The sequence below is a fragment of the Carassius carassius genome, chromosome 6 (genome assembly GCF_963082965.1).
Source record: "Carassius carassius chromosome 6, fCarCar2.1, whole genome shotgun sequence".
Taxonomy (NCBI): Eukaryota; Metazoa; Chordata; class Actinopteri; order Cypriniformes; family Cyprinidae; genus Carassius; species Carassius carassius.
The window spans coordinates 17,902,372-17,916,189 of record NC_081760.1 but is presented as its reverse complement, the minus strand read 5'-3'; the positions used below and the strand labels follow the sequence as shown (position 1 = coordinate 17,916,189).

Sequence of the window (13,818 nt, the reverse complement as noted above, 5' to 3'; positions counted from 1 at the left end):
ATCAAAGAGGATTCATGCAGTTTAATGAGCTCTAAACTGTAATATCACGTGTCATGAGTGTAAACAATGTCACATATGCCTCTTTATTTGTGTAAATGTTGGTGCTTTTTATTTTGTCCTCTTGTCATTTTCTCCTCCCCCTGTTCCTGTGTCTCTCTTTCCCAGCATTCAGTTCATTGACCTTCTGTTTGTTTTCTGAACGATCTTCTAATGTGAAAGAGCTGAACGCTGACAAACGACAATGTCTTGGGTCTTCTGGAATTTTCTTTTCTTGTTTCTAATACACTGTGTGAACTCAGAAGGTGAGTGTTGTCTTAAACATACAGACTACAGATTCAGAATGACTCAGAGTTCTTTGTTTCTGACCCAAAGGTTTGTTATTTATGGTTTAATCAATGTCAGACTGAGTTCAACTGTATTAATGGGTTTGGTTTATTTCTCAACACTCAGCTCTTCTGCTGCTGTCAGTCTCTGGTAGAAGAAGGCTTTGATGATAATGATGATCTCGTTTTTATCTAGTCTTCCTCCACACTCGAGATGCCACTCAGGTCCTGAGCCGGCGCAGGCGTGCCAACACCATGTTCGAGGAGTTGAAAAAGGGAAACATGGAGCGTGAGTGTGTCGAGGAGCGCTGCAGTTATGAGGAAGCCAGAGAAATCTTTGAGGATGTTAAAAAGACGGTCAGTGGTTTGCTTATTCAGTATTATATTTTATTGAAAAAAAATTAAGGAAATTATATATACCACTTTAGGACCCAAATACCAGTCAAAATGGTCGCAGACATTAGCTGTTGCCATCCACCTATTTTAATGCAAATTTTGGGATATATATATATATATATATATATATCCCAAAATGTGAGAATAATGTCAAGCACAGGGCTGGAGATCATTATGTCAGGCTGATTGGGTTAGAATGGCAGACTTGACATGTTAAAAGGAGGGTGATGCTTGAAATCATTGTTCTTCCATTGTTAACCATGGTGACCTGCAAAGAAACGCGTGCAGCCATCATTGCATTGCATAAAAATGGCTTCACAGGCAAGGATATCGTGGCTACTAAGATTGCACCTAAATCAACTATTTATAGGATCATCAAGAACTTCAAGGAAAGAGGTTAAATTCTTGTAAAGAAGGCTTCAGGGCATCCAGAAAGTCCAGCAAGCGCCAGGATCGTCTCCTAAAGAGGATTAAGCTGCGGGATCGGAGTGCCACCAGTGCAGAGCTTGCTCAGGAATGGCAGCAGGCAGGTGTGAATGCATCTGCATGCACAGTGAGGCGAAGAATTCTGGAAGATGGCCTGGTGTCAAGAAGGGCAGCAAAGCCACTTCTCTCCAAAAAAACATCAGGGACAGATTGATCTTCTGCAGAAAGTATAGTGAATGGACTGCCGAGGCCTGGGGCAAAGTCATATTCTCCGATGAAGCCCGTTTCCGATTGTTTGGGGCATCTAGAAAAAGGCTTGTCCGGAGAAGAAAAGGTGAGCGCTACCATCAGTCCTGTGTCATGCCAACAGTAAAGCATCCTGAAACCATTCATGTGTGGGGTTGCTTCTCATCCAAGGGAGTGGGCTTACTCACAATTCTGCCCAAAAACACAGCCATGAATAAAGAATGGTACCAAAACACCCTCCAACAGCAACTTCTTCCAACAATCCAACAACAGTTTGGTGAAGAACAATACATTTTCCAGCACGATGGAGCACCGTGCCATAAGGCAAAAGTGATAACTAAGTGGCTCGGGGACCAGAATGTTGAAATTTTGGGTCCATGGCCTGGAAACTCCCCAGATCTTAATCCCATTGAGAACTTGTGGTCAATCATCAAGAGGAGGGTGGACAAACAAAAACCCACTAATTCTGACAAACTCCAAGAAGTGATTATGAAAGAATGGATTGCTATCAGTCAGGATTTGGCCCAGAAGTTGATTGAAATCATGACCAGTCGAATTGCAGAGGTCCTGAAAAAGAAGGGGCAACACTGCAAATACTGAATCTTTGCATAAATGTCATGTAATTGTCGATAAAAGCCTTTGAAACGTATGAAGTGCTTGTAATTATATTTCAGTACATCACAGAAACAACTGAAACAAAGATCTAAAAGCAGTTTAGCAGCAAACTTTTTGAAAACTAATATTTATGTAATTCTCAAAACTTTTGGATAGTGGGTATAGTGGATTGAAATGCCGGAAAAAAAAGTTATAGTAAAGTAGTAATTAGTTAAAAAAATGTATCCAGTAAGAAGTTGTGCATAAACTGATGGAAACAAATTTATCTAATAAATTCCTTGATGTGCATCAAAGAACTCTTGACTTTGACGAAACAGATAATGTGATTGGATAATTGGACTAACCAGAGCAGAGGTTGAGAGAGAGTCGGTCATCAAAATGATTTGGTATAATCACCTCAAGAACTGTATCACGTGATCTAAACGCAAGATAACACTCTGACTAATGGCACTCTAGCCCACCAGAATGGGCAGAACAGACCTCTTTATAAGTCGTCTCGGAGCGCCATTTCAATAGAATCACTCAACTGAAGCAACAGTTATCGTTTCTCATGCAGCATGACAAGTTATGCAATGATCATTCCCTTATCTCAAGGAACTGAACTTACGTTAGTAACCGAAGCGTTCCCTTTTGAATGTTCACATCATGTTGCGTTGCCTTCATGCTGAACACCAGTCATAGACTGACCACCTGAGGGCGTAAAGACATCTTGTAGATGGAGCCCGAGCCTCTAAAATGGTATTGGTGACTCTCGCAGGAAGCTGGCTAGACTTGGAAGCTCCACAGTTCTGGCTCGGGATGCCAAATTTTGCCCTGCGCTTGCGAGAGAAGGTATCTCCTTAGCTTGGTTCCTCTTTAGTGAGAGGAGTTTTCTATGTGCCCAAAAGTCATCCTGTAAAGGGTGACATGACCTGAGGCTGCCTTGGCAGTTGATATAGGCTACCACTTTCGTGTTGTCCGAACGAACCAGGATGTGGTGCCCCTTTAAGACTGGCCGGAAGGTGTTTAGAGCCAGACAAATAACCATCATTTCGAGGCAGCTGATGCGTAGGCATTGCTTGTGGATCGACCAGGATTGCCCTCATAAGCCCCTTTCACACTGCCATTCCGGCAAATACACAGGTAAAGTGTTCCGGCAATTGTTCCCGGGTCGCTAGATTTTGCACTTTCACACTATCAGTGATTACCCTGGATTTATTTTATTTATTTTGTTTATTTATTTTGTTTATTTGGCAGGGACAGTGCACAATTTAGACAATTGCACCAGAGTTAGCTAGCAGCTAATTTGCATCTGTTGTCCCTGGGCAGGTAGACAAAACAAAACAAAAAAACTAACCACTAAACAACAAATACACTACATAAATTTACAAAAATACATATCCATCAATTCAAAATTGATAAAAACGGTTTGATATACAGTATACACCAAAATACAGAAAATACAATGCAATCATTAGTGGTGACACTCTTGTGCTGATTTTAGCCAAATTTTGAGGCTGGTTTTAAATACTGCAAAACTTCCTGAGTTTCTAATCTTTGTGGGTATTGAATTCCACTTCTCCACGTATGGATATTTGTGTGCTTTCACACACAAACCGTTAAGGTCCCGCAACGACACGTGACATCAGGGCGTGAAGTGTAATGTACGAGTCGAAAATGTTAGGCACATTATACTTTCACTGAAGCTGGTGAACGATCTCAGCGTCAGCGTGGAAAGTGAGGAACTAACTGATCTCTGCTTCATTACAGTTTTCACATATTTTTTCGGCGCAAACGTTGATCTTCCTTCAAAACAGCCGGTAAAAGAGTCGCGTGATAACGTCATCACTACGACACGGCATTAGATCTGGCTTTGTTCACACAGCGCTCATTCCGGGACTGAACCCGGCAATGTTACTAGGTCCCTGACCCGGGTTCAATGCCGGAATCAATCCCGGGACGTGTTTGCTTTCGTCCCGCGACCCGGCAATGTTCTGGCAATTTGCCGGGTCCGACGTGCAGTGTGAAAGGGGCAATACAAAGCTCCCCATCCCCACACTGGAGGCATCTGTCATGAATAGTTGTCTGGGAGTAAGAAAACCTTTGGTTAAATTGATTCTCAACCCAAGATGCTGCAGATGGTTGAGCAACAACAACCTGTAAGCAATAAGTTCCTGTTCTGACTGGCTAGTACTAACCAGTCGTTGAGGTAGTTCAAAATGCAGATTCCCATCTGTCTTATTGGGGAAAGAGCTGTTTCCACATACTTAGAAATATGGGACTATATATTGATAGGCCATTCACTTGAACCCAAATTTCAAGAATGGTCTGTGATGGTAGGGGCTCTCTAGACAAGAAAGTACTCGTATTTCAAATCCAGAGTCTGAAACCAGTCCTCCCATTTTACCCATTTTATGGCGCCCTTGACAATCAATGTGTTTACTTCAGACCTTCGGATTAAGAACATGTGCTTCATTATCCAGTACCGAAGTACCAACAATGCCTCTGAAGTGAGGTGGCCTGCGAGTGAACTGAAGTGAGTACCCTCATTCTAAGACTGTTAGAATCCTACTTGACATACCGGGAAGGGCTTTCTAAGCCATAAGCTGGGTGGCAAGCGGTTCTATTTTTACTAGTGGCAGATTGTTGTGTGAGGACAGGGAGATTATTGGGAGAGGAGAAATGCTCTTTTAAGTATGTGGGTCTGTAATCACAGCGGTAGTTTGTTGAGACACATACTGAGCATACAAGGAGCATCCTGTGTGAAGCACACCTGCGAGACGAGGTGTTTTAGGGAGAGCCAAGCACATGGTTGATGTGAGTTCATTCGAGCCCGATGGATGAGATCCGCTGTTCTGTGGTTTCTTTCTCTTCAGGGAGAAAGGAAATCGGAGAGCAGAGCGGGGAGGACCACCTTTGTCAAAGAAGGTGATCCACGAGCAAAGACAGCAAACACAGCCTCTGCATGGGCACTGCCCATGTGACTGGCGCAAGAGGTCCTTACACAAACTACACTCATTGCATGACATTTGAAAATACTCTTTTGGAAATTAGCTCTTGCTCCGGAGGTTGCCGGATGGCTGCGGGGGATGATACCAGGCCTCTTCAGGTGAGCGCTTTCCTTCTTCATTGGCGTAAGGTCAGTGAAGAGATGGTCTCATCGCTGAAGGAAAAGATTCTGATGAAATGACGCTCTGAGTAGACTTAAATAGAGGTCGACTCCCCCATTGGTTTTTGCAGCTACACAAACTTGAATAAATCAGGCTTCAGTACCAGGGTAAACAGGAGTTGTCCCCCATACACAACGTGAAGTGAACTTTCGAAAGGGAACATGACAGAGTTTATTAATGTGTTTTGTCTGGAGCAAGTAATTTATAATGTAGGAAATTAAAAACATGTGCTTCACCAGTTGCAGCAACTTTCATTTTTGTTATTGATACTTTGTGCTTGTTTCCCAGGAAGTGACTATTTTGTTCCCTTAAACACATGGGATGGAAACAGTGATTTATTTGCAAATGTTTTATACAATATTCAAATTTTGCACATACAAGTTAATTTGCAACTTTGGATGGAAACATAGCTAGTGATGTGTACAATTTTCCGAAAAAAGTGAAAAAAACTTTTGAAAACAGTTTTGAAAGTTACATGATCTATGACCTTTATACAGCGTGTACCATTATAAGTACTGTAAATCTATACCTAACAGCCTTGTTTTCATCTGTTAAATTCAAAATGGCATCTAAGCTTACTAAGGTCTACTCCAATTTAAAAAATAACTAAATAAATAAATGCAATTCAAATAAATTAAAGTGCAAGAGTATGTTTTAATGTGCTTATTTTATCTGATGGATGTGTTTTTCTGTTTTATCTCAGGATGAGTTCTGGCATGTGTATGTTGGTGAGTTTGTAACAATCCTTTGGTTTAGTTCTGTTTTAATGGTAAAGTCAGTCTTGATATGAGTGCTTGTCTGTTTGTTCAGATGGAGATGCGTGTTTGTCCCACCCATGTCACAATGGTGGCGAGTGTAAAGATACGATCGGGGCATACACTTGTTTCTGTCAACAAGGGTTTAAGGGCTACAATTGTGAGACTGGTAAAGACCCTACTGTTGTTCAGTAATCACACAACAGATCATCAAACCATTAATGCTGTTGAGTTTATCTCCGGTGTGTCTTGTTGCAGCTATTCTTGCACTCTGTGAGAATAAAAATGGAGGCTGTGATCATTTCTGCAAGGTGGAGAAGAATAATGTCGCCTGTTCATGTGCTGAAGGCTACCAGCTGGACTCTAATGCGAAGTCATGTCTTTCTAATGGTAAATGATGTTATGATGTAGGACAGATGTTTATCCACTAATTATCCTCAGTTCAAAAAATAAATTCTGTTTTAGATCCTTTCAAATGTGGCACCGTCCATCTTCATAAGACCAGAAGCATCTTATACCACGTACACATAAACAACACTGAGAATGAAGAGGAGATGCATATAGAGACCACCGTTGAGCCTGTCGTAGATTTCACAAACCCTCCCAGCAACGAGACAAACAGCATGTTCGGCCTCTTTGAGCAGGAGATTGTGAATCAAGTGGAGGAGGAACCAATTCTACCTGTATCATCTGGGGGGGACACGCGAATCGTGAATGGTGTGGACTGTCTTCCTGGAGAATGTCCATGGCAGGTAGATACTTATAATTGGGTTCGTCTTAGGTTTATTCTTCTTTTGCTTGAAAGTTTACTTGAATTTTCAGAAATATGAAAAATGCCAGTTCGTGTGTGTTATCCTTGACATCTAACTTTCTCTTAGGCACTTCTTATTAATGAAGACAACATTGGCTTCTGTGGTGGCACCATCTTAAATGAGTACTTTGTCTTGTCAGCCGCTCATTGCATGAATCAGTCACTCTCCACCCGCGTGGTTGTAGGTACGACTTTTATGAATGTGTCCTTAAAACTTCAAAATTTGTGACAAATTCAAAAATGAGTTGTTTTTCCATCTTGGTTTCGATAAAGCTGTGAAACTAACTAGAAAGTTTGGAGTTCTGAAACTTACAGGATGTTTTTATGGTATATTGACCTGTTATGTGTCAAAAGATCAAAGGACATTTTATTTCTCAGTTCATGACTCCTTTAAATACTACTATTAGTATCCCAATGATATGAAATTAATGTTGTTGTTTTTTATTTATCCACGTATAAAGAAAAAGAAAGAAAGAAAGACATACCCAAAATGAGTCACAAAACATCATCCAGTAAAAGTGTAGAGCCATAAATCAATCTCTCCTCAAACTCTAGAGGAGGCACGTATGAGATTTCAGGGTTCTTTTTTTCTCAGGAGAAACATCATGCAGAATGCAGTGAAAGTCTACTCTTACATTTATCTAGGATAAACAAATGAGATATTCCTCTTTGTGTTTTCCTATCAGGTGAGTTTGACACGCTGGTCAACGAGGGTCGAGAGGTCACACACGATGTAGACGAGATTCTGATTCACAAGAACTACATGGCTGACAGCTACCACAATGACATCGCTCTCATCAAGCTGAGCAAGCCCATCAAATTCACCAAATTCATCATCCCTGCCTGCCTGCCAGAGCGCGAATTCGCTGAGCGCATACTGATGAATCAGGAGGATGGCATGGTGAGTGGTTTTGGTCGTGTGCGTGAGGGCGGCCTTCAGTCCACAGTGCTCCAGAAGTTAACGGTGCCGTACGTCGACCGCAGCAAGTGTATTGAGTCCAGTAAATTTAAAATTTCCACCCGCATGTTTTGTGCCGGATACGACCAAGAGGAGAAAGATGCATGTCAGGGTGATAGCGGTGGGCCGCATGTGACACGCTACCAAAACACATGGTTCGTCACAGGCGTGGTGAGCTGGGGTGAAGGATGTGCACGGAAGGGCAAGTATGGCGTCTACACGCAGGTCTCCAAGTACATCACATGGATCCATAACGCCATGTCCAAAGTGATGCCACAGATGGGAGCTTCTCTAAAACCCAAAGCAAAGCGAGAGCTGCTTCAGAAGACACCAATACGAAGAGTCTGAAGTAAAAATCAACACTATTTACTATCCTAATTCAATTTGATTCATCAATGTCATTATTCTGTTTGTCTTAATCTTTTATATGCATGTATTGATGGTGCATTCAAGTCATGTTGAAAAGTTTGTATTTATTGATTGCACACAAAAATTGTAATTATGAGTGGAAAACTCAAAACTTTCTTTGATCTGAGTTGGGTCGTCAGTGAGAAAATTTTTAGGATGCATTGGATGCAGCATCTGTATTAATGGAAATTTTGTTAAAATGAATTAAATTTTATATATGTTTTCAATGAAACTAAGTTAAAATACCATTGTCTTGTACAATGAAGATAGAAAATATATTACTATTTTAATTTACAGAGCCTTCATAAATCAGATGACAACTTACAAAAGAAAAACATTCATAATGTTTTAGAAGCTTAATAAATATGAATTTTATTTGGTACATCATTTTTCTTTGACCAAAGTGAAATGAATGCAGCTGATGACATAATTACAACTTTCCAACTCATTTATACAAATTTTCCAGGACTTGAAGGCACCATAACTTGAACGCACTAAAATCCTCATTGATGAAGAAATGTTATCACCTGATGAGATTTCAGTTTTAATAAAGATGACACTTGATTTTATAAACTGTTTTTAGCCTATTGTATTTGTATCATATAAAGTCAAATGTGTTTCCTGGCAAGAAATAACAGTGTCTATAAAACTCAGAGAAAGGCAAAAGCTAGTTCAGAAGAGTCTGACATCAATGTAAATCAACACTATTTTATGTCGTAATTCTTGTTAATTATTCATCTTTCAAATTGCTTTATACACCAGTCTAACCAAACTTGTTTATCAATGCTGTTTCATGATGACTATAATCCAATTTAGATGTTTCACAGTTTTAATTAATACAATGCTTGCTTTGATAAGCTGTTTCTATCATATTCATATCATATAAAGTAAAATGTGTTTCCTGATGAGAAATTAAGCTCAATAAGCTACCAGCTGTATGTGGTTTTCAAAAACACGGATGGAGAGTTCAGAGGTCGTGTTGACATACCAGATACCAGAGTCCAGATACACAGTGCTAAGCACACGGAGTCTCTCAAACACAGAAAATTTCACAATTTACCATTTAGACATCAAATAGAAACACAATGATTAAATATTAATGATTAATTGTTAAATTTGACTCGCTAATTTAACAGTGTTTAATCACAGCATGTTAATGGGCTGAAAGCATCAATGTGCCGACGTCATATTCTGAAACATCCTGCGTGTGTTAAATTTTGTAGTCATGTACAGGAGAGAGAGACATGTATCCTGAGGGAGATGCTCTTTTGAGAGGAGTTTATATAATTTACCATGTTGATTGTGGGTGGGACTAGAGACAAGCAGCTGATCATTGTGATCAGAGACTGACTGGCATTGGGATCTTCTGCTGATTGATCGCGATGGAATCACTCATTTGTCGGCTGCTGTTCTTCATGCTGATCGCTCATCATGTATTATTTGCAGATCAACACACAGGTGAGTGATCGTTTGTCAACTGAATGTCACATTGGACTTATTGTTCCTGTCCTAGTTTTGCTCTGTTATACTAGTTTGATTTGGACATTCACTGCTAGTGTTCCTCAAACCACAGAGATAAGTGTAAATATTTTTCCAGTGTGCACAATGTGATGTTTGTTGAAGTCCATGGTGTGTTTCAGTGTTTCAGTCCCGACAGCTGGCCAATGTGCTACTGCTGCGCTCTAAACGGGCAAATGCATTTCTGCTGGAGGAAATTCTGCAGGGGAATCTGGAGCGCGAGTGCTTTGAGGAGAGATGCAATAAAGAAGAGGCCAGAGAATACTTTGAGAATGACCAGAAGACAGTATGGCATCTGATGATCATCACACACACATCACTGATCAGTGTATATATAATCAGGGCATGGGGGGATTGGCCATCTGGCAATTCTGACAAATGCCAGAGGGGCCGGTGAGATTTTTATTATTAATATTATTTAATTTTTGTATTTATTATTATTTTCTTTTGATAAATTGTTTTTTTAGGCCAACAGCCCATAAGACGGGTTTTTATCGCTTGCACGATTTGGCAGACTGAACATTTGGAGCAACAGGAATTTTCCCGTGGGCCACTGTACAATGTGGGCCGACCCATTGTTTAAATAAATATAAAGATAGTAAATGTACGTACCCTACATGGCCAAAAGTTTTAGCAGTGACATAAATTTTATGTTTTAGAAAGTTTGCTGCTTCAGTATTTGTAGACTATTTCTCGTTTCTATGGTATACTGAAAAAAAATTAAAAGCATATCAAAAGAGCATTTAAATTAGGATAATAGCATTTGGCAAAAAAAAAAAAAAAAAAAAAAAATATATATATATATATATATATATATATATATATATATATATATATATATATATATAATGAGTCAATATTTACAGTGTTGGCCCTTGTTCTTCATAACCTCTGCAATTCACTCTGGCATGCTGGATATTAGCTTCTGGGTCAAATTGGGCTGAGTTGATCATGTGGGCTTCTGCTTGTCCACTCACCTTTTGAGAACTGACCACAGGTTCTTTATGGGATTGAGATGGATCCAAAATTTTAATGTAATGATCTTCGAGCCATTTCTTTATCACTCTTGCTTTGTGACATGGTGCTCCATCATTCTGGAAAATGCACGGATCGTCACCAATCGGTTCAAGAAATCGCTCTTAAAGGACATTTTGATAACACTTTATTCATGGCAGTGTTTTTGGGGAGAGTTATGATAGAGCCCACTCCCTTGGTTGAAAAGGAACCCCACACATGGATGGTCTCAGGATGCTTAACTGTTGGCATGTCACAGGACTCAAGGTAGCTTTCACCTTTTCTTCTCCGAACAATCGATTTTCCAGATGTCCCAAACAGTCGGAAGGGAACTTCATCAGAGAAATAACTTTGCACCAGTTTTCTGCTGTCCATTCCTTTTACTTCCTGCAGAATTTCAGTCTGTATTGATGTTTTTCTTAGAGATAAGTGTCTTCTTTGCTGCTCTTCTTGACACCAGGCCATAGTCCAAAAGTCTTGGCCTCACAGTGCATGCAGATGCTCCCAAACCATCTGCTGCAATTCCTGAGCAAGCTCTACACTGGTGGTGACATGATTCCATTGCTGACTCCTCTGAAGGAGACTGTCCTGGCACTTGCTGGACACTCTGGGACGCACTGAAAACTTCTTCACTGCAGTCGAACCTCTATCTTTAAAGTTCTTTGATGAGCCGGTAAATGGTTCTTTTAGGTGCAAATAAATTTTGTATCAATTTTTTCCTTTCATGTGAGGCCATTATGATGCAAAGCGATGATGGCTACATGTGTATCTTTGGATAGATTTATCTCTATCCAGGCTTTCTTCTGCAATTTCATGAGTATCACTTAATAATAAAGTTCAGTTGTAAGTAATTTATAAGTGATTAGTTGAACTAATTAATGAACTAATCATTTACAAAACATAACTGTGTTCATGGATGATTAAAAAGTCATATGTTCATATTTTTATGTTATTTACAAGTGATTAGATAATGATGAACTAATCATTTGAAAAAACATGACTTTATGTTCAAAAATTATTAAGTAATATGCCAACGATTTACAAATCTGTCGTAAGTAATCTTAAAATATAGAAAATCAAGAAACAGATCCTTAGTAGATGGTTAATAAGTTACTAGTTAATATATTATTAATTACTTATAAATTATGAAAATGTAAAAATTTTACTATTATTTCACAGCATTAAAATATTCCATGTGTGTCAGAGAAGACATCTGTCTACGCCCTCACCAGTCAGCCCTTACATTGGTGTGCACTACAAAGTATTCAAAACATGTTGTGTAAACATATAAATAAATAATTTACAAAGCTTTTTGCATTCTGCAAGTGTAAACTGCTCATCTGCTGTAAATGTTTTACTCATTATTCATAGATCTTTCACCCCAGTGTGTACGCACACACAACCTGTAACCGGCAGGTTTGTAAAACATTTATTCATGCATTTACACAACATGTTTTGAATACTTTGTAGAGTGTACTGCAATATAAATGCCGACTGGTGAGGGTGTAGACAGATGTATTCTCTGATAAAAAAGAATAATGTATTATTCTTTTAAAAGCAAAAATTTGTTTTAGCATAACTGCATTTTTTGCGCTTTTTATCAGACCAGCTTACAACTTTAACGAAACATAAATTATATACAGATCATTTACAAATGGTTTAATCATAATTTGTTTATGATTAATAAATATTCATTGAGAAACAATGTTGTAGTACAATGTTGACATTTCAATGATTTATAAGTGATTAATAATATATTAACTAGTAACTTAACTAGTAGCTTGTCACGCTGTCTGGTCTCTGTTTCCCTGGGTGTCCACTAGTGGTCTCACTTCCCCATAGGCACCTCAGCGCAGGCACTAATATTCCCAAAAAGCCTTGTCCCTTCATCACAGTAATTGCACTCCTGTTAATTGCACTCAGGTGTCTTCACTTGATAGTCATTACCCTGCCTATATTAACCGGTCTTTTCTGTTTGTCTTCATGGAGTCCTTTCATTCCGTCACCCAGTTTCCTCGCCTTCCGAGTGTCCTCGTCTTCCGAGTTTCCTGTTCCCTTTCATGTTCGTTCCCTGTTTGTTTGTTTTTTTATGGAGGGATTTATGGTTTTGACCCCTGCTCGTTGGATGCTGATTTGGATTACCCATTAAAACCCACACTGCAATTGGATCTCTCGTCTCCTGTGTTTCCCTGGGTTCCGATCATAACAGAAGGACTCCATCAATGTCGAGATCCAGTGGACTTCATTCCCGTTCCCCAGCCAGCATGCTGGAGCGGAGGGCGAAATATTTAAAATTAACCACCCTCCGCCAAGAGGGCAATGAGGTGGGTGCCATGGCACATGTGTTCTGGACCTTAGTCCAGTGTTGCAGGAACAGTAATAGATGAATTTATGACAAGAGCGCACCTCAAAAAATCTACATCGTAACAGGCGTTTCTGGTGTTTGTCATAAAAAGTCGATGCACACACTTTTAATAATTGAAACTTTGGTTTTCATGCTAAAAGTTCATAATAAAACATTAAACCTAGTATTTTTCAATTAAAATTTTTTTAAAAATAATATTATCCTCTAAAAAGTATAATATACATATTATCCTCTAAAATATTATATTATTTTTTTGATTGCGTTTTTTATTACATCACATATTTTAGTAGTTATCATAAATTAGGTATCATTTGAAAGCTTATGATCTCAGAATTCATCCTGTGAAAACTGTTTTGAAATTGGACATTGTGTTACCATAGAAACGGTACTCTAAATTATTTTATCAGGCTCCTCCCCTTTTGGGCGTCGCCATGTTTCATAATTTATGATCAAAATATTTTCGAATCTTGACAAAACACATATTGTCAGAAAGGTCTGAGTCTCAAGGTTCCATATTTTGTGACAGAAGTGATATTTGGACAGAAATTTATTAATTTGTTATGGTAGAATGCATACAGTTAAATTCAATGGAATTCTGTGACACCCGGTGGCTATTTTTGGTAATACGCCTAAACAAAATCTCATAGGAACTTCAATTTTTGTGATATCAACTTCAAATTTGGAACACAACTTGGTTAGATATATGGCTTTGATTTTATAGTAATTTTTTTGTAAAACATATTTTGTAAAATATATACTTTATATAACCCCCTTATGAGAAGAATAAATCAAAGGACCGTGACGTCGCCCAGTATGGCGCAGCCGGGGCCCCAC

The 13,818-nt window shown here is 39.1% G+C and overlaps 2 protein-coding genes across 2 annotated transcripts in view; both read left to right on the top strand.

The window, feature by feature from the left end:
• The first annotated feature begins 141 nt into the window (after positions 1-141).
• On the top strand, positions 142-8,660 carry f10 (coagulation factor X). The gene is made up of 8 exons (XM_059552339.1): positions 142-302; positions 520-680; positions 5,859-5,883; positions 5,966-6,079; positions 6,169-6,300; positions 6,376-6,662; positions 6,789-6,906; positions 7,408-8,660. The coding sequence occupies exons 1-8, from the start codon at positions 242-244 to the stop codon at positions 8,025-8,027; spliced, it is 1,518 nt and encodes a 505-aa protein (XP_059408322.1). The 5' UTR covers positions 142-241; the 3' UTR covers positions 8,028-8,660.
• A 582-nt stretch (positions 8,661-9,242) lies between these two features.
• prozb (protein Z, vitamin K-dependent plasma glycoprotein b) overlaps positions 9,243-13,818 on the top strand; it is a 31,478-nt gene continuing 26,902 nt past the window's right edge. Inside the window, exons 1-2 of the mRNA XM_059552343.1 lie at positions 9,243-9,545; positions 9,728-9,891. Coding sequence (XP_059408326.1) covers positions 9,470-9,545; positions 9,728-9,891 — 240 coding nt within the window. The 5' untranslated portion in view covers positions 9,243-9,469. The remainder of the gene's footprint in view (positions 9,546-9,727; positions 9,892-13,818) is intronic.